Source organism: Lates calcarifer, linkage group LG13 (genome assembly GCF_001640805.2).
Source record: "Lates calcarifer isolate ASB-BC8 linkage group LG13, TLL_Latcal_v3, whole genome shotgun sequence".
In the NCBI taxonomy this organism is placed as follows: domain Eukaryota; kingdom Metazoa; phylum Chordata; class Actinopteri; family Centropomidae; genus Lates; species Lates calcarifer.
In genome coordinates this window covers 8,933,732-8,955,481 of record NC_066845.1, presented here as the reverse complement: position 1 = coordinate 8,955,481, position 21,750 = coordinate 8,933,732, and the positions used below count along the sequence as shown (strand labels likewise).

At 39.0% G+C, this 21,750-nt stretch overlaps 1 protein-coding gene across 2 annotated transcripts in view; it reads left to right on the top strand.

Annotated features, from left to right (window-relative positions):
* The window catches only part of unc5ca (unc-5 netrin receptor Ca), a 180,027-nt gene that overhangs the window by 119,987 nt on the left and 38,290 nt on the right, over nucleotides 1–21,750 (top strand). For both annotated transcript variants that reach the window (XM_018668848.2, XM_018668847.2), the window contains exons 5-6: nucleotides 18,645–18,825; nucleotides 21,453–21,620. In XM_018668848.2, the coding sequence (XP_018524364.1) occupies nucleotides 18,645–18,825; nucleotides 21,453–21,620 (349 nt within the window). The remainder of the gene's footprint in view (nucleotides 1–18,644; nucleotides 18,826–21,452; nucleotides 21,621–21,750) is intronic.

The following is a 21,750-nucleotide window of genomic DNA, read 5'->3' as shown; positions in this document are numbered from 1 at the left end:
GTCACTATTGTTAATGTGTCATATGATGACGTTTACTAGCAGAATCTATCTGGAGGTTATAACGTTGGTGCCGGTGGAATGCCTTAAATGGACAGTGAAGGTGACAGTGTGAATTAAACTGCCTGACAAATAAGACATGCTCTCTTCCTGTGTCCAGAGATAGAAGCAGATCTATTGAATTCCTTTAGCTTTAAACTAGTTTCAGATCTCACTGGAGCTCATTGTCCCTCTGTACCTCAGAAACCCATTTATTAAATACTATCTGCAAGTTCTGAATACATCCAAAACATGTGTTTAGTCATGAGATACTACCAATTTTTGCATTGAAAGCTCTGTCAATTGATTTAAAGGTGAAAATTTTATTTTATCAAGTGATAGAAGTATCTGTTAGGGACTGTATTGTATGTATTAGACTGTATTACTGAATAAAACAAACTGAATGAACATGTAGGGATAGAGAGGGTCTATAGATAGGATTTGTAATATTAAGTAAAGCATTAGATCTATCCTTAGCTTTTCAAAAAATGTTGTGACCACAGCACCAGAAGAATTAAAGTCATTTTCATCCTTGTCTTTCCATAGAGAAAAACGTGTGTGTGTGTAGTGTGTGTGTGTGTGTGTGTGTGTGTGTGTGCATGCATGCGCATGTACCTGTGTGAGTATGTTTGTGTGTGTGCCTGTGTGTTCTGTGCACAAAAACAATTTATGTAATGCTGCTCCCCCAATAGATCCTTACCTTAATCCTCTTTGAGCTAGCATAGTAAGCCCCATGGCTCATCTCCCATCACATTTTACCTTTATCCTCAACCTCTGTCAGAAATCATCACCGTAATCCACAGATTAGTCAGCAATCTCTTTTTTATTCGCACTGCCTAGGTGAATTATTGAAACGGTGTTAAGATTATTAAAATGCTGTTGCGATGGTCTGCTACTGCGGAGTAATTTACAAATGGGACAGATGAGGAAGAGCAGCTTTGGTGTTGTTTTGGTAGTAAATGTATTGTGGTTGCATATTGATGATGTAGAGAGGGATTATGATCATTATCTAATGACGTGTGTGCACAGACACATAAATGGACCCGTACATAGACACACATACAGTATATTTTATCTCCTTTGTGTCCTTCACTTATTGTACTGGATAGCAGAGCAGTCTATTATTTTTTTGGGGGGGAAATACTTTGTATTTTCCAAAAAAGATAGTGCATAGACAACAGAGGAGAGCAAGGAAAAAATATATACATCCAGTGTAAGCTGTGATTTTAGGAGCCTTGGGAGGCCGTTCATCCAGTGATAAGCCATGTCAGTAAATTCAGGCATTAGTCAGATTCCACTCAGAAGCCAGCAGACTGTGCAGAACTGCATCAGAAATGTGAATTTTTCCATTGCAAAGCATCAGCAGCAGCTATCAGCCATACTCACTATATTATTCTCTTGACTATGCTATGTGTGCGTGCGAGTGTGTTTCATTATACAGTCATAAAATCAGTGTATTTCAGTATTCTCAGTTCAGTGACATTCGATTCCAATCACTGGTTCTGTCTAGACTATGAGAGTCAAATATATTTTGTTTGCAAAATATTTCCACAAATAAAAATCTCATTCTCTTTTCTCATGTAATGCTGATTTCAGAGCCCACAGATTATATATGGGACTTTAAAACAACAAAAAAAAAGACACTAAACCCAGATGTTTATCTTGACTTTCTCACACAAAGGGAAGAGTTTTGCTATTTCAACCCTCACAGTGACTGTAACTGCAAGCACTTACAGTACATCCGACCATCATCTAGGCCATTTAAGGAAACTATCAATCAAAATTCAAAGAGGGAAGCATCTCATTACATATAGTTGCCCTGTGTTTTGTTTCCTAACCAATGACGCAACCTGCATTATTTTCCTCCCTCCACACAGAAGACAGGAAGTATGCAGGCCAGTGATCATATGTAGTTTTAGTTCTCTGTGGTCTGAGGTTTGAGTCTTTTTGAAACTAGGACTTTGTTCTTTGTGTGTGCGGCATGTAGGGGGTTGAGTGGGTGCTTGACTCAGAAGTATGAGGGTAGGAGATAATGAAGGCGTTTCCCTCCACACCTCCCAAATTATGAGAACCTCCTCTCTCCCCTTTCATTACCTATTCAAAGGCTTTGGCAAGAACTATAGGATAGTCCGCCTTTGCCGTTAACCCTTTTTTCATGTCTCCCTGACAGCCATGGAAAGAGTAGTTGTTGACTGTTTTCACTCTGTTTCTGTCTGTCTTTTTAATTTTTCTCACGCTCCTCTGTTGACTCTTGTCTCAGCCTCTCTCTCCCTCTCTTTTGGACTTTTTTTTCACATTGTCTCTTTCTGTCACTATCGCTGCCTTTCAGTCTTCCTCACGCCCCCTGTCTTCCTTGACATAGTTCTGAGACAAAGCTGTGGATTGATGGTGACATGACAGTGTAGAGTGTACTGCATTGTCAGGCAGCTACCCATGCTGCCCTCGGCAGTCCTGACAGTGTTGTCATGGATGAATGAACACAGTGTTTTGACACAGGGTGCGACAGTGTCAAATAGTAAAACTCTGTTCTGTTCTGTCAAGTTTTATAAGTTGTTAAGACCTTGCAAGTCTTTTAAGACCACAAAAAACTTTGATATTTGTAAAGTTGTGCACATGAACCCACAACACTTATACAAGCTTTATGCGTATTCCGATCATTATAATACAAAGAACATATTAGACTTATTTATGAAACGATTTAACACCTTGAAATGGTTCTCAGTCCTACTGCTGGCAAGAGTTGTAATATAATTTTATATTCTTAACTACTACCTCAATTGGGACAGTAAATTCCTCATTTGGGACCAAGACTGAAAAAGTTTAATAAGCCAGGGCTTTGAATAATTGCTACCAATTAATTGCTTTTCACTTACATCACTATTCAGTTAAATAGTCTTCAGTGAGTTACTAAAGGAGGTCATTGTCAGTGCAATTATAAATTCAGAAAATTTGACTGTGTTGATAACCAGACATTATCAGATGATGATTGTGTCATCTTTGTGGAGCCAAGAATATGTTTGTAATGATATGTGATCCTCTGCTGTCTGATTGTATAACCCATCATTACTATGCTTTCTTCTACTTAACACCATGTAAAATGTGGTTGGTGGTGTGAAATCAAATATGACTACATTTTTGCTGAGCTGTATTAACCACACTATTCCGCTTACGCCCTGGAATTGTATTGAAACATTAGCTCATCAAACACTGCCAAGAAGCACTTGGTACTATTGATGCTTTGCTGATTTCAGAAGCATAATTCTTTCAAAGGTAGATGGCTGTATAGGCTACTTAAGTGTGACCTGGCAGAGGCAGCTGTACAGCACTTAGAGATAGGATGCTCCTGTAGTTTTTCAGGGAACCATAAAGAGAGAGTGTGCTGCTGTTGATGCTGTCTGATGTCTTCTTGTCAGTAAAAACTGTAAAATTGCTGCCACTTTTTGATGTATAGTTATGCAAAATTGTGTTTTCAAAGATGTGGTCCTTGCCAGTGCACTGTAATTGTTTTGTTGAAAAATGTGTTTTTTTAATGGCTGACCATATTCGGCTTCTTACGCTAAAATATTATCTACATTTGTTCAGGAAATGCTAGGAGATTAGAAGCCTATGTACAGTTGTTTGTCCAGCTCACTCACCAGAAAAAACAACTCAGCAAAAACACAATTTTTAATCGCTTACTCCTACAGTATCCACACAAGGTATGGCTAAGGTAAGTGACTAACATTCTTAGTTAAGGTTTGGGAAAGATCATATTCATGGCAAATAAAGTTGTTGCACACACATTCGTTGCCTTGGCCTCTGTACGCTTACTACATAACATTTCCTGCATTTGCTCATACTTTACACTGCACATCCTTCAACAAAATGCAACATTAACAAACAGGGAGGTCTCCAATAGTTCAGCTGACCCAGCTAATAAAGCAAAGCTGATTTTGTTATTGGGTGGTTTTAATAACACTGGAGAGCTGGAGAGTCAATTAAAAGGGATTAGCATGCCCCCAATCAGCTCAGAGCCTCTTCATGCTTTAATGATTATGGAGTGTCATCAGCACTCCTACACTGTACAGAAAATCAGCTTTGACATGCGTGCGCACACACACACACACACACGCTTTAAAGAAAACATCTGCATAAACACCTGCATACATACACAACTATGTGTTATAAAAGAACAGAAAGGGTTAATTTCCACGCACACACACACACACACACACATTCTTTTGTAATATTCACAGAGAGCTGTCTTTTTAAACAGACTCTATGATGTGGATTTTGCAATAACACCAACAGGAAAATCAATTTTCAAAGTAAGAATGGTAATATTCTTTTATCCTTAAAGAGGAATAATTTTAAAAAATCATGGATAGTTTGTTTTCAGCCTTTGTTAAAATATTGTGATTTTATCATGTGCCTTGTTTGTAATGACTGACAGCTCTGGTAGCTGAGCAAAGTTGAAGAGGATGATGCAGGTTTTAATTTAATTTCCTGAATGCTACCTTGAACACGCATCCTTTAAAAATTACTGCCAAAATAGTTGGACAAGGCTAAGACTGAACATGAAGGAGAGAGAGATACAGTACACCTGTGTGTAAAGGGAATTTTGAGGACATACCTCTTTGTCCTACTGAGAACAGAATGAGAAATGAAAAAAAGAGAACTTAAGTATAAATTGGCTTGACCATGAAAAATAAACAAAGACACATTCCTTGTTAGAAATCCCTGACATTCACCTCTGATTCAGTTAATGTAATATCTGATTTCTTGGGGTCATGTGCATAACCCTGATAAATTAGAATTGTTTACTGTAATTACACTACATACACAATAAATGTCTGCATGGGGCAAAAAATGAAGCTAAATTAGATCATGTTGCATAAGTTGATTGCACAGCTTGCCAGAAAAGCATTCATTCAGTGATGAGTCAGGCATTACAGGTCATAATACTGCAACACTTAAATGCTCTTCAGCAGTCTGTGCCTTGTGGTCTCTTTTGCACACTCTCCCATTGCTCTCATTTTATCCCCACTGTTACTTTCTTCTCCATTTCTTTCTCCTCTCTCTCTCTCTCCCTCTCTCTCTCTCTCTTTCTCTCACCCTCACCTTTCTCTCTGTCCTCCTCCTCTCTCTGTCTTCTGTTGTTGCCATTAGTGATGTTAAAGTACTTAGTGAACTGGAGGGTTCAGCAGGAAAGGCAAAATACATCACTGTCCAGAGAAATAAAGAAAGCAACTCAGACACAGATACAGAGGGTTTCAACACTTTTACCGCATTGACCCGTAACCACGCACAGGGCTGTTCTATAATTTAACAGCCTGTCAGTCATTTCAACACTGGCTCACAACAACAAGGAAAGTCAGTGAGGTAATGCACTCCATTTAAAGACTTAAGGAATCTCAATAATCATTATATTATTATTGTTATTTTTAAATGTAGGGGTGTAGTAGTTGTGGAATAATATTATATTATATAGTATATAGTATATGTAAAGTAATTGGCCAAATTGTTCCAGTATTTTGAAATGTGGAGTTAATTAGATGTATTGTGTGATGATTCACTTCATTCAAACACTTGCTGGGTAAATTAATTGCAGTCCGCAAATCTGCTAAGTAATATCAATAGCTATGCATTATGCTTAAATGAAATAAATAAATAAATAAACCAATTGACAGTTTTATGTGTGCATATTCTGAAATCTTGCATCAGTGTCACCAGCTCTCATGAAGTGTGAGTGTTGCGAAGTACCTCCAGAGCAAATATTGCCTTGTGACATTCTGTGCTTGCAGATTAGACAAGAACAAAAAGAACAGCACATCATATTAGAACAGAGAAGAACAAGTTTAATCTTTTAATTTTCTAACTTCCAGTTCCTCTATCACAAGTCGAAAGTGTTTGCCTTTTGAACTTTTCCCCGGTGATATTTGATGTGTTGATTCTGATTCCAGCTGTTACTAGGTCAGCGGCTGTTTGGGGAAATGTTCCCCTGACGTGTCTGAGCTGTTGAGTGGATTTGGATGTTTTTTCGTCTTGCCTCTTCCTCTAATGATTTGAGCCCAGGGTCTCATTTCAACTTTCCGTCCCCTAACACTCTCACCCCAAACTGTCATCTCTGTAATTTTTTTCCCCTCCCTTTCACTAACCGCTGCTGCTATCACAGTCCCCATACGTTTTCATCCTTCGAGCTCTAAGTCTGAGTGGTTTTCTGTTCACTCAGTTTGTTCTTTGTTTGTTTCTTTCTTTCTCTTACTTATTATCATCAGCTTTTGGTTCTCAAATTTAGGATGCAATGACTCATATATATATATATAGTTTGTAAATCTAAGGCATTCCTTTTGTCTCTCAATGAGTGGTCACTGATGAAAAAATCTCATAACAAGCAGAGCAAGCTTAAACATTACATTAAAATGACTTACCAGTGAAAAAGCCAAATATTAGATGAGGAGGTCACCTTAGTCCCACCCTTAAAACAGTATGAGAATGGCTTTGCTCCATGAACTCCAGTTGCCTCACCTGGTTGTTTCCATGCCTCCCTCCTCTCTCACTCCAAGGCTCTCTGCCTCTACCAGCTTACCAATTCATATTAACAAACCTCATGCATTATAGTAGGTGATGTGATTTTTCCAACCCATTTTCCTCAGCTGTTTGCTGATGTTGCATTCATTCAGGAGTCAAGTAGAGAAATATCTTACAGATAATGGCGGATGGTAATTAAGTGGCACGTGTTTACTTCTTTTACTACAAATATGCCCTAAAATGTTATTATTGAAACAAACATTAGACTATGGTGAAAAATTGGACTTGGAAATGGTATGTGACAGGTTTAATGCATTTGTTTCACCTTGAAACCATCCTTCCTGTCTATATTTATTTTAATATTTACATATTTTGTACCATGTTTTCATTGGCAATATTCACCCAGCTTTTTTATACCGTCATTGGTTATCTCTCTTTTTTTTTTTTTTTTTTTTTTTTTTTTTTTTTTTTTTTTTTTTTTTACATTTCCTGGAAATAAATTCTGTATTGCTAAGCAGCTTTAACAAAAATCCTGCTTGCTGGCTGCGTCATGTTTTTCACCTGGCAATGTTATTTCATTGAACAGTCTGTCAGGACATAGTTAGAATTATTGGGGCTTAAGTAAATTCAGTATCACAGCTCTTTGTTGACGGATGTCTCTGCCCTTGGCTTCCTAGTTTGCATTGCCACACCTCAAGCTGTCCTGCTTTTTGCTCTCTATCGCATGCACTCTCTTTCATGGTTTTTGAACTTCCACTTCCAAGCCTCTGGCTTCCGTCTCTACTCCCTTCACTTCTTTTGCACATATCTTTTTCCCATTTACTCACCAACCACCTGACACCATGTCTCAAAAGTGCAGCCCATCTATCAATCCACCACAGTGGTAGTCCATCTATGTAATGCTTGCTTCTTTGATGCCAGAGAGATGGGTTGGGAAAGGTAGCGCACATGCAGATACACTGACACACACCTCATGTTTTGACACAAGGATTCTGAGATAAAATATTACCCTCACCAACTTCCTCCTGTCCTTTGCTAGTTTTCCTCCTTCCCTCTCTCCCCTGCATTCCTCACATTACTTTTACTTTCCTTCTCTTGTTTTCCCAAGTGTTGGGCTTAATGGATTACCTCAGTATATCTTCCCCATCTAGTCTGCTCCTGCCCATCTTTCTTTCCCTAATTATTGGCATAGTATGGAAATTCCAAATCGCTCTGTCTCTTCTCCTGTCTCCCTTACCTCCTCATTACCTTTTCATTTGCCCTTTTCATTCTGTTGCTCTCTCTCTCTCTCTCTCCCTCTCCCTCCCTCCGTGGTCTCCCTCTCTCCCTTCCTCTCTTGCCTCCTCTCCCTGTTTGTTGACATTGTCGGGTTAGCTTTAATGGATCACCCACAGATATCTGCTTCTAGCCTGTACTCCCTGTTTCCTCATCCTCCTCCACTATAATCACTGCCTCCCTAACTCTCTATCTTACCCCTCTCTCCCTCTCCCTCCTTCACCGTTGCCTTGGAAATACCTTTTCTTTATCCGACCCTCTCTCGAGATTGTTCCCCATCCATCTTTCCCTCTCTCAGTCTCTCTCCACTCTTGAATGTTGACATGAGAGGGTGAGTCTAATAGATCACTGTGAAGCATCTGCACCTGTGTTAAATCTCAGAGGTAACGCCGTGTGTGCGTGTGCACGTGTGTGTGTTGGTGCATGTGTGCACCCTAGAGAAGCCAATGCAGGCTTTCTGTTCAGCACATCTGTGACCTCTTTTAGTGCTGAGCAACTTGCTTGTTTAGGCTCTCCCCTCCTCTCCTCTCATTTCACCTGCTCTTACCTTTCCTCTCTTTTTGTCTTTTGTCCTCTCCTTTCTATCATCTATAAGCTTACATTGCACGACAGGAACCATTAACTTTGTGGCTTTATTTTAGATTACAGGGGTGTACTGTGAGTCAGTTTAGGTCTATAAAAGCACATGTGCTGAATTTTGCAAACGAAATGCTGCGTTATGATATAATGCAAAAACATGATAGTTAGGGTCACATTCACAGGCAGGCATTGCAGCTGTGTAAAATAATACTGATGTATCATATGTGCGTGCCATGCATCATTCAGTGGAAGTGTACCAAGGTGCAGTGGAGTAGTAGGTTATAAATAGGCCTCTGTAGGCTTGTCCCAGTCCAACTGGGTGTCCTCCTGTGTCCCAGTTCTGTCTGTGTGGGACACCTTGGAAAGCACTCTGTTATTCCTCACACTCGACTGCACATTGGGGATTCTTTCTCTTATATATGTGCCTCTTCCTCAATGCCCAACTACATTTTAATTCCTAGTGGTACAACTCTTTGAAGAACATACACTAAGCCCTAGTTCTTCATAAGACCTTGGAGAATTCTCTGCTTCTGCTTCTTCTCTGCACACATTTAATTCTTCTTCTTGTATCTTTCACAGGTCACTAGATTATACATGGTATACACTCTATGTGTATTTTTCTTTATAAAATTCATTCATTCATTCACACAATATTCTATAGCGGTTACTTCCTTTACTTTGTATTCTCATCTGTACACAGAATGACAGGTCTGTACAGAAGACTTTAGAATGCAGAACTGAAAAACATCAATTTTTTACAAATGAATTGCCCGTCAGAATAAATTACCAATATACTGTTCTAGGTAGGGAGTATAACCTTAAGGGTAAGCCTGTTAGCAACCATTCTTTGTAAATTGTCTTATGAGTCACTGCCTGATCCCTGTGTGTCTTGTGCTTCCAGTGTAGATTAAAGTAGATCAAATGTGTTTTTAATTGATTTCTGGAAAGATAAATGCAATAACAACTTTAAAACAGCTGAAACAAACAACTTTAAATCCAAACTGCTTTTTATCAAAGGTGTCTTTTAGAGCATCAGTGTGGGATGATTGTCGATGGCGACCCAGTTATGTCACTGTGGTTAATTAGGTCTTTATGTCACTTGCCTGGATCTAGTTAATTAAGCTGTCACAGCCTCTGAAATCCCATGTTGGCATAGGCACACATAGGCACTGACACACTGACATCCACACACACATACACACACTCATGCATGCACACATCCACACTTCACCCACTTACATCTTGTATATGTGCGTGCACATGCACAGTGACCTTATTGTAACCTGCACAATCTGCCCAGTCTGCCCAGTCCTGGCATGTACTGTATTGTAGTGATGTTGGTGGCTGTAGTAAATTCCCTACAGTAGCAGTGGGCAGCAGGTTTGTCCTAATCACCTCCCAAGTGGAGTGAAGATGCAGACAGAAACACCAGGACATATGGCCAATTAAGACAGGGGTGTGAAATGGCACAGATATATTGTAGGTGACTGAAAATCACACGTCACACAATTAATGTAATTCAGTGGCAAGGTTATTATTAACAACAGTCCCTGACTACTACACGGAGATCGACACTGTGTTTTAAGTATAGGCTGTAAACTAATCAATTTCTTGTAGCTGTATTTTGTATTTTTTCTCTTCCATCTGTCTGTCTAGACAGTTTGTTCTATCCCATTACTATCTATCTGTCTCTTTGCATTAAATCTCCCTGTTGTTTGTCTGTTTATCTGCTTACGTCTGTCTGTCTGACCTTTGTTTGAGGACGGCATCTTGTCAGTATTATCTGATGCCTTATTATACTCCTCATATCATGTTTTTAAGTTGTTTCATGGCAACTCAAATGGAGACTGTTTGTCCTGCATGTTAGATGTTGCTGCTCAGTTCTTAAACATCTGCAGTGAACGTCCCTTAGAGATGACACCCCTGGAACTATGTTTGAAGTTGGGAACATGTTGCATTGAAGTAATGTTGGAGAAAAAATAGGCAGTGTGTCTGTGTTGGTATCCCATAGTTGCTAACAAGTGAAAAAGAGTAAAAAGCAATGGCTAGTATAAGAAATGAAGATTGATTTTATTTCTTTAAAGGAAGAGTGTATTACTGTTGTAGCCGTGGGAGTGTGGCCTAGCCCTTGAAGCTGAGAGGAAAATTAGTCCAGAGGTTTTGTTGGCGTAGATGTAGCCATTTGTATTTGTTAGAATGCTTCGAATTGGCAGGTATGGAGGTGCCAAGAAGTGAAGTGAACAAGAGAGGAGTCATGACAGTGTGGGGGAAGGAGAACAAACACCAACACACACATTATCTGCTCACTCGCAAATCTCATTAACTTGTTTTTCCCCTACTTTTACATTTGCAAATTACAGTACTTAAGTAATAATGTTAGAAAACATACATATATAACCGGCTGATTGTGCACCTCACTCTGTGGAATAGGCCGTACTGTAAACACAGATGTGCAGGAAGAGCAGATCTGTGTGTGGGATGAACTGTCAAATGAAGTAAAAGCGTAAAGTGAAAGTTATGAGAATGCACCCTATAGTCTGATGAAAATCTGTATAAGATGGCAGCATTCCTATTACTTTACATTCAGATAGAAATGTATCTTACATTCTGTCACTGTGGATATATGAATGCCATCACAATGTATTCCCAAGGAAACAAGCATGAGTAAGAAAGTGCATTTTCAGCTGCTAACTTTGGAAGCAAAGCAAAAAGTGTTTTAGATGTCTTTGCAGACCTAAATGTTTTATCACTCTGCGTAGGTAATGAATGTAGGATAGTTTATATATTTAGTTTGGAGTTAGCTAGTGTACTGAGACTGCTCTAGGGCTAATTTGGGATAAACCAGGTCACAGAAGTATCATCAAAACACACCAGGATTATTTTAAACAACAATTATTCTTACAGCTCTGTTGACACTTGAGAGCTGTTAATGAACCTTTTCAATCTCTTATACTAATGAGTGGATTAGAAATCAAATCACTCCTAAACCACAATGATGTCTGATTTGATTTGATTTTAGGTACTTAGATCAATAATGTTTTAGAGACATTTGGGCCCAGGCACACATTTTGGATGAGGGCCCATGTGGTATGCCCATGTGTTCAAGGGGTGACCACCATGAATGAGGAATAAAAGGACACTTCCTGGTTTACTATCATCATTTCATTTGATACATTTAGATGCTGATTTCAGTTTAAGTGCTACATTTATTTGATGCTGAGGGAAGCAATTTAAGACAAATTGTTTTGGTTTTTTTCTCCATGGTGGTTACTCTCCTGTAATTGTCTGAAACAACAAAGTCCTTTTGTTCATCTTATCACAATGAGCTAATTGTTTTGTCTAATATCTGTGCATGCACACATTCACTCACACACACACAGACACACACACACTCTCACACACACACACACACAATTTTCGCCATATTCGTGTGCGCTGTTGGATTAAATTTCTATTAGCTTTCCTCGATTGAGTTTGAAGATTGTTGATTAGCCAGTAATGGCCTTTGTTACTGCACTAATGAATAGCTTGATTACTATTCTACTTAGCTACACATCAGGAGGTGGGTGATGTGTGTGTGTGTGTGTGTGTGTGTGTGTGTGTGTGTGTGTGTGTGTGTGTGTAGGTGTGTGCGTGTAGGTGTGTGTGGCATCTGGTGGTATTATTGTCTGATAAACACACACAGACAGTTATAGCCAATTGTCTGGGTTTGTGTCAAGAAAGCTGATGGCAGCAGGAGAGAAAGATGGATGGTCTGCGCTGCCAACACTCATCTCTCATTCTCTTTCCCTCCTCTTTCCTTCACTCTGTCTGTGACTATGGCTCTCAATATGTTTTCTCCCACCTGCTCTCTGTTTCTCCTGCCTGCTGTCACTCGGCTATTGTCTTTTCCATAATTCCTCCATCCCATCCACCTTTTTGTCTTCCTCTAACCGTCTCTCTTTCTCTTTTATTTCTTGCCTTTAATGTCCTCCTTCTCTCCTTTCTTGTTTATCTCTCTTCTGGTTTATTTTCTGCTGACTGGTTTGGCCAGGCTCATGAGAACTGGGTTGGCATGTTTAATTTTGTGTCTGTGTGTGTGTGTGGTTTTGTTAATACGTCAGTGTTAGCATACGTGCATGTGTGAGTGTTTGATAATGGAAACAAGCGTGCCAATTACAGTGATGGCTCTCTAGATGCCAGTCAGAGCCAATAAAAATGAGTGTGGCACATCTGGCAGTGGTGTATGCATGTGTGTATCAGAGCTGCTATGTCTGCTGGTAGAGAGGGCAGGGGGCATGTAAAGGAGGGTGTTATGATTGGGAGAGGAGAGTGGGGCAGTGTTTAAGCTGGAATTATGTTTCTCAGAAGACACACCTAAATGTCTTGGTGAATTTACACTTAGAAGGGTGTTGATGTAAAGCATAGTGTTTGAAATGTTCTTCTTCGATGAATGTTGACAAGGTCATTCAGAACAACAGTCACACAGTACAATCCAAAATTAAAGAAGCTCTAGTCCTAGCTAATTCACTTTCATACACTGCTGTATCTACTGTTGTCCCTCCAAAGTTTGCTTTTGGAAAACAATATTTGCTCTTAGGAAATACAGAATGATTAATATTTTTTATGGTTATGTTTGGGCGCTCAGTTTAAGTTTGGAAAAGGTTTGTCATGCTTGAATATTAAAAAAGTCAAATATTACCTGAAGCACAAGACATGAACATTAACCAAACAATTTTTGTTGCCTAATCCTACAGCCAAGGTAATTTCTCAGAGACAGGGTTGCAGGTGGAAAGCTGTCTGTGAAGATTCATCCAGGTCATGGTTATCCACAAAGAGTAGAATTGAGGAGATGTTTTGTCCTTCATCTAAGAGGCTTCTTCAGCTTTGGGTTAGTCAGATGCAGTATTTCTTAAATTTTTAGTTGTATGAATCAGTCTTTTGGCACATCTTGCCTTCTTCAGGCTAATTCCTCTGGATGATTCAGAAGAAGATGCGCCAAATTGATTCATAATATTAAAAATAACACTGATTGCATTGGAGCTATCAACATGCAGCTTGGTCTTTTCCAGATTTAGAAAAACCTGTAATTAAAAATTTCACTGCAAAAGCCCTTTGGTCACTTGATACAAAGAGAACTTTACTCGTTCTTAACTTTCTGTCCTTGTCTGTCATGATTGTTCATTCACTGTCTCTCGCCTCTGATGTCCCACACCTCAGTCTCAGCTTGCCATGAAATGAAGTGACAAAGCTTGCGGGAGCGGGTGGTGATGGAGGGTTGGGGAGGGGTTAGGTTTATTAAAACATGGACCGGCACACAACGCACAGTCAGTCCCCGCCCACACAAAGGTAGAGTAATCACCATGAGAGCTCTTTAACCCACTCATCTGTGGTCTTATAGGGATCCAGATAATATAGCTAATCAAGGGGATAATCCTCTGTGACGCACATATTAACACTTCAGTGATTCACAGACACACACACACACACAGGCTTAGACGCACACACATACACAGTACAGCTTGATTTCCCTTTATGTCTTTGATTGTGGAATCAGATTTTATTGTAACTAGTCTATTTTGTGTTTTGTCATACTCTCATTGTGTATCTGTGTGTTTGTGCCTGCCGCTACTTTGAAAAATTAATGTTGTGATTCAGTGGCAGATTCTATCCATAGACCCTGTATCTCTGCGTTGTTATCGGCTCCCATATGAGGCTCTTTGTAGTGGCTCTACAAAGCATGTCACATTTTAGCATTTATCATAGATATTCTTTGCTTTTGTTATCTCACTTCTTGCTCTGTGGTCTGCCATTTGTTTTGCTTTTGCAAGATTTATACTGCGTTTCTCTCTGTGACACAGTGTGACTATGATGTTTCTGTTCTCAGTAGCAGATATGCAGGAAAGCTTTGCGTTTCAAAACATTTTGTGTTGCTCTCCAGTGCAACAAAAGGGAGTATATATCTCTGTATCTTGGCCTACTTTTATCTTGCACAGCATACGACCAAGCCTTTGTTCCACTGCCAAAGGAAGATGCATATCTCAATATATTGTGCAATACATTACACTTTTCTGCTGCCTTGATAGTGCACAGCATGAGATGGGACATTTGTCCTTAAGTTGTGACTAAGAGAACAGATGGAAGTATTTACATGTCTGAATTTATAACTCCTTACTACACGTTGTGTAAATGGGAATATCCAAACAGTACAAGCAAGAACATTATCATGAACTAAAGAAATACAAATCTGCTTTTATCTAGTATTTAGGGCCACAAGGTTTGAAATATACCTGTAGCCAAATTAACGTCTCGGCCATTGTGTCAAAGAGAAAGAAAACATGAACAAAGTGAGTGTGTAATTGATCAGACAAAGCCCTTATCTCTTTGAAAAGAAAGACATTTGATTTTTTGTTTAAAGAAAAAAAGAATGGACTCTTCTTGAACCTTTTGAAAAGCCTGTTACAGTTGAAATGAAGGGCAAGGCTATATCTTGTGTTTGTGCAAGTGTGTTCTGAGTTCTGTGTGTGTGTGTGTGAGAGAGAGAGAGAGGCATGTATAATGACATTATTTCATATCTGCACCATGGAAATAAACCAATGGGTTATGGGTGTTGTTTTCTGTGTGTTTGTGTGTGTGTGTGTGTGTGTGTGTGTGTGTTTCTAGGGGCGTGTGGGTAATGCGAGAGAGACAGGTGATGTGGGGGCGAGTGTTAAAATAACAAATACACAGTCTCCCCTGGGGTAGGCTTGATCCAATCAGCCACTCTCTGCCATTCACACACACACACACGCACGCAGACAGTTACACATTTCCACCAGCTGTGGCTAATGATGCGGTGGCAGTGGTAGTATAGCCACCACATGTGGTCTCTTTGTCTGAGCCCAGCAGAGCACACATCACTCTCACACACTTCAACCTTCAGGCATCATCAAAGACTGCAGCTATTTTCAGTTCATTGTTACACCAGAGCTCACAACTAATATTAATAAGTTGCCATTAAAGGTCTGTATTGGCATTACTATATTTTGCTGGCAAATATTATGATCAGGTTGTTTGTGCAATAATCACTAGATTTATACTGATTGCCTTAAAACTGATTCCATAAATATATAATCCCTACAATATAAGTCACTTTTCATCAGACTTTTAATTTATTGTTTTGATGACATAACAATAATTTGTTAAATTTTTGATGTGACAGAGTTTATTTCACTGATAGGATGTGTCATTAGACAAAAAAGACATTTGGTCTGATTCCAATGACACTTAATAGATATTTGCTTTTTAAATAATCTTTGCTACTTTTCAACACAGGCACTGTGCTTTGCTGCTTGTTTCAGCAGCAGCAGTAAAAATTGTCAGAGGAAGCAAGTTATAAGGCAGAAGGTTCCCCAGGCTAATTGGAAATGGACTTCAAATTACTTTTTATAAGAAGGTAGACATGTTTGTCCTCATTGCAGTTGTTGACTGACAGTGAGTAAATAGTGTTTGGAGGAGGAAAGAAACTTAGACAGAAAGTAAATGTTTGGATATTAAGCGTTAAATTAGGGATAAAAAGATTAGGATACTGTAGAGATTGTGATAAGAGAATTGATGACTGGGTGTACAGATGAACTGAATGGTGGATTACAGGATGAATAGTTTTGATACACATTTTTGTCCATTATATTTAATGATCCTGATCCTGATTAGTCAGTGTCGGAAACAATGTACATCACATCTCAAAGTCATATCTGTCATTATTCAGTTCTGTCACTCCCTGCTCTTTTTCTTTTTTCCATCCATTGTTTGTTCAGCCTCCTCATTACTATTTTTAAGTGAGGCATGTAACGTATGTGACAACTTTTTAAATGTTTTAAATAAAAATCTAAGCAACCACACGTATGTTTGATAATTTGACATCTGTTGTTGCAAAACATGTTATTCTTATTTCAGCGGGGCTGTGCAGTGTTATAGCACTGAAATCAACAATACCTCTTAATGGACGGTCATTACGCTAATGTGCAGGGGTGCGAATATGGCCCTTTGGTTCCTGACCACGTCTACATTTGTGCAGAATGTGTGTGTGTGTGTCCCATTTTGGATGTGTGACTGCAATCATGATTTGATATTCCCAGTTTCATGCATTGATATAACTATGCTACAGAAGTTATTAAATAACGTTTAGCTAAATATTGCAGACTATGCATGCATGTGTTTGTTTTCACACAGTATGTGTGTGTTGGTGTGATTATTATGAGAGAGGCTCAGTTTCAAAGTATCAGCTACTTGTCTGTTCCTCTCTCCTCTTTTTATCAGATGAAACCCCTCTTTTTACTTTTTTTCTCCATTCCGTCTCTGTCCATCACGTCTGATTTTTCTCATCCTTTTTTTAGCAAACTTTCAACACATACAATCTCTTCCGGTCTTTAAAACTTTGAAGTGTGCACTGGAAACACTGAAACATTTTATATGCACATGCATATACATTCTAAAATGCAGTGATTATGACACTTATTGTCCATTACAGCTTTTCCAATAGTCACAGTAACATTCCCCAAATTCCTCTAAATCTCTTCTAAATAAGTAAGTCACATGTCATAAACCTGTAAAATATCATGCAAAAGTATATTAAGTATAATTACTTTTCCTATAATTACTTTTGCAAGATATAAGTTTTACTTTTGGCTTCTAATGCAAAGACTGCTCAAAATACTGCCAGAGTGAGAGCTGTTAACGTAAGCTGTTATTTTTAGATTTAATAGGATATATAAGTACAGTCCTACAAGTGAATTGTTGTTTTTTGTTTTTTTGTTTTTTTCCCACAGTATAGTGTACATTTATATGCGTTTGTGGGAAAGCACCTTCTCTGTTTTCTACATCTAGAGTACAAGAGTGTACATATATATATATATATATATATATATGTGTTTTTTGTTTGTTTGTCTTGTGCTTTTTTCTCCAGTATAACCTTTACTTTGTAATAGAAACTGAAAGGTCACACAGCATCTCACTTTAAGATTGAGAATTTAGAGCTACAGTGAGCCCCGTGACCAAGATGCTCTGCAGAATCTCTATAGATCAGAAAGAGAAGCAGGTAGAATGACAGCCGAGCTTTAGCAGGCAGTAAACTGAAGAATAACACTGCATTTCCTCTTTTCTGCATCTGAGATTTCCATTTCCTAATGTGAAAGGAGGAGGAAATTAAACAACGTGAATTAAACAACGTGGCTCAGACATTTATGTGCTTGCCATAAAGCCTGGACAGGCTGAATTTATGAGGGTTTGGACCAGTAAATACAGCACTCAGGAAATGTGATTAGCCTCATAAATAGGGCAGTTTCCCACTGTCCTACCCTTCACCCAAAGTATCTGGCAAAAGCATATGTTCGGAACATTTTCCTCCTCTGCAATGCCACTCTGGGGTTCCATTCTTTGAAGGGTCCACTGTAGATTTCTATGACTTGTTGTGTAAACATCTTCCTCTGGCTTCATCATTCATGAGTTCTGTCATTATTATTACATCCTACCCCATAAAATACATTTATTTGCTTGTAAATTTGCAATCTGTAATCCCAAAGATTTACTATATACGAGCACTTTTGACATGAAGTTATTGGTTACTCAGGACGAACCATTAGTGATGACAGGATAGTCTTAGTCTAGAGCCGTCTATCCTTCACATATTTCTTTATTTGCTTAGCTTCTCAAATGTGACATTTCCTCAAAGCTTTTCTGTGCAGTACCATTGAGAAACAAGATTACCACAACATCCTATTATAAGTCCTTCTATCCTATCTTAATTTATCATCTGGAAGGGTTGAAAAACAAGATTATACCAATACACAAACTTGATTCTTTTTTACTGTGCTTTTACTCTCACAGATGGACTGGTTTAGATGAACACCACTTTTATTTATTTTTTTCCCCATTCTCCTTTTGTCAGCCATTGCTCTTAGGGTGGATCAGTAGTGAAAACAAGATTAGAATGTTATCTTATAATTTTCCCTCAGCTTGCAAGATCTATTGTGGTTGTGAAAAGCAACGAACCTAGGCTGATGAATAATTGTTTATCTGGTTTAATTTGTTGTTTCAGCTTCATGGCAGGAACAAAACTTTCCTCTATAAAGTCAGATAAGATGTAGCTCTATTTTGTCATTACACAATGGCACCATCTGTCATCATCATGTCTCATTAGCAAAATTTGTCTCAACTTTTCCCTTTGCCCATCTGAGGTGTGAAAAACTTTTATTCTGACCTTGTTTTCTCCTTTCTTTGTTTTCCAGGTGGAGTGGTTGAAGAACGGAGAGATAATTGACCCAGCAGAGGACAGAAACTTCTACATCACCATCGACCACAACCTGATCATCAAACAGGCGCGTCTGTCTGACACGGCCAACTACACGTGTGTGGCTAAGAACATAGTGGCAAAAAGACAAAGCCATACAGCAACTGTTATTGTTTATGGTAAGTTTGCTTGTTTGTGCCTGTATGGCTCTTTGTGTGTGTATGTGTGTCTGTGTGTGACATATCTTGTCACTAAAAGCTGTAATTTTTCTCATTTAGGTTATGTGTTTTTATTAAGTATATGCGACAATTTTGTGTCAAATATTTCCATCACCTTTTTTAAATGCTAGCTGCAGCTACCCAGCAACATCTCTGATCAGCCAAGCCAGCCCCCATCTGCCACATGAAATTAACTCTACTGCCATGCCAACACACTCTCTTTGTGATTGGCCTGATATTCCCACATCACCCTTAACCTCACCCAATTAAAATTCGCCAATCACACCTTGAGTTTTAATTTGGAACACTTGGGCTTTCCAAATGTTCAACGTTTTCAGCCATGAGTCCCACCACCAAATGAGTTGTGCAGCATATGGCACAATGACAGCTGTGAAAAACGACGACAAAAAATAACTTTGAAGAGCTCTGTTTATGAATGGTGTTAGTTTGTTTATGAGGCAAAGCTCCTCTTGTGCTGTTTTTACCAAAAAAAAAAAAAAAAAAAAAAAAACAGGAGAGAGGAGGAAAATACCTCATATGCCTCACTTCCTCTTTTTTTTTTCCATTTTACCAAATGCCAGCCTGACATGAGAGGAAACATTTTGGGGAGAAACAATGTATAGGAAAAACACACACATATACTACACACAAACAGCGCTCCTTTCAAATATAACACTGGCTCTATTCACTAGGAGGAGTGTTTCAATCAAAAATAACTGTGCATGTGTGCGTGTTCGATACACAGGGCGAGAGATGGAGTGGTTTGACACTGATGTATCCTTACAGAAATAGATTGTTCAATCTGTGGTTCAATCTTCTCGGCTCCACAAGGGCCCGGCTGACACTGTTGACAAGGTGAAATAGTAGCGGAAAAAACAGAGGAACATAAAGGAAAAAAATGGAGCTGCTATAGCTGGAATGGAGACAGGTGAGGAGAAAGGAGAGGTAGAGGAGAACAGGGCGGGAGAAGGCGGGGTGAGCGAAGGAGAGAAAAAGAGTAGAAAAATCTAAGAAAGATAAAAAGTAACTGTACCTGATGTTACTGGTTACTTTTTCTCTGATGATTCATTTCTAATTGGGTGTTGAGGAAGGGAGAGTGGGCACTGTCCACTGGGCTGAGACAGAGCTGTCGAGAGGCAGCAGAGGAATTTCAGCCCACTACACCTCTGCGGATGTCAGCTTTCTATCTAGGTGTCCTTGTGACTCATTCTAACTTTATACCTGATTTTCTCCTTTTCTGTCTCATCTGCCCTCATCTTTATCTGCACAAAGCTGCTACATTTTTCTCATGAAAAACACCAAAAATACAAAATAATAAAGTAACCTTCAAGTCTAAATATTACAGAATGCAGGGTATTTTTGTAGGGGTAAAAACAAGAGAGGAAATAAAAAAAGAGAGACAAAGGAAGAGGCAACACACAAACAGACTATAAAAACAGACATTACTATTTTAGCTAGAGAGGATTCAGAAACTCAGAACTGTTATTCCTCTTGGAATTCTTTCTGTGCTCTCTTCAACAAGGCTTAAGCACATTTAGCAATTTGCAAGCAGAATGGCAGTTTAATTGTGTTTTACCGTGTGTTTAATGGGTTATAAAATTTCATGTGTGTGCATACGTGTGTCAGTCTGTGCCCCTCTCCTCTATTAGTAAGTGTGCGCATAGTTTGGAAAAAATTGTGCTACAGTAGCAGCAGGGTAATTGAAAAGTTGCACAAGACTCTTGTGTGTGTGTGTGTGTTTGTGTGTAGGTGTGGTTTTGTTGTGCAGGAAAATCCAGCTGTTCTCACTAAACTTCAACAACCCAGCCTCCTGGCATCTGTAAAACACATCAAGACTCCATCAAGATAGAAAATAGTTCAATTAAATCAAACATCACATTAAAATCACAGATTCCTCTATTCAGGATGACACCTCTGTGACACAAGAGGAATAAGTAGCACAGGATGCACTTTGTGTCATTTAATTGCCTCATCACAGACCTATTTTGTATAAACATTACGAAACTGGAGGCATTTATATCAGTATGACTGCCACAGTTCGGTTAAAAACACTTTATTAGTCCCTCAAGGGGCAATTTGCAGAAAGCACGTTTGCATACACAAATACGCATAAGCAATTCATTCACACACATAAAGACCCATCTAAAAATACAAATATATAAACATCATTCAACATCACAATGGCACATTACGTCAAAACGTATCAAAGTGCATTTATCAGTCTAAACTGACCATTTCTTGTACTGCTGCTGTTTACGAGTACACAATAATGACCTAATAATTTTTTTTTTTTGAGAAATGGACATAAACCAGCAAATAAATATAAGAGTAAAAACCTACTTTCAGTAAAGAGGAATACAATGTTGGTTGTTGTTTTGTTGTTGTTGGTGGATTAACCTTTTGCCACCTGATATTTAAAACACCTGCCTCAGGTACACACAACCGAATAAGTGAAAAAGAACAGGAAAAAACAATACAGAACTGAGACCTTCAGAGATATGGTGCCTCCGAGATGGAGTGTGTTAAAGGGTTATAAATGCATGGATGGATCAATGTACTGACTAAGCGGCTGATCTCTGTTGGCACAGTGAATGGTGGTTGGTCAACATGGACGGAGTGGTCAGTGTGTAACAGCCGTTGCGGTCGAGGCTTCCAGAAACGAACCAGGAGCTGCACTAATCCCGCCCCTCTCAACGGAGGACTGCCCTGTGATGGACAGGCCATCCAAAAACTGTCCTGCACCACACTCTGCACTGGTAATTCTGTTCTGTTCTCTTCCAAGTGAATTTGATCTAGAGTCATCTAGTTTATACAGCTTTGGTGTAGTTCTTCTGAGACAGCCCACTGTATTCACTCTACCGTATCCATACTATAGTATATTGTACT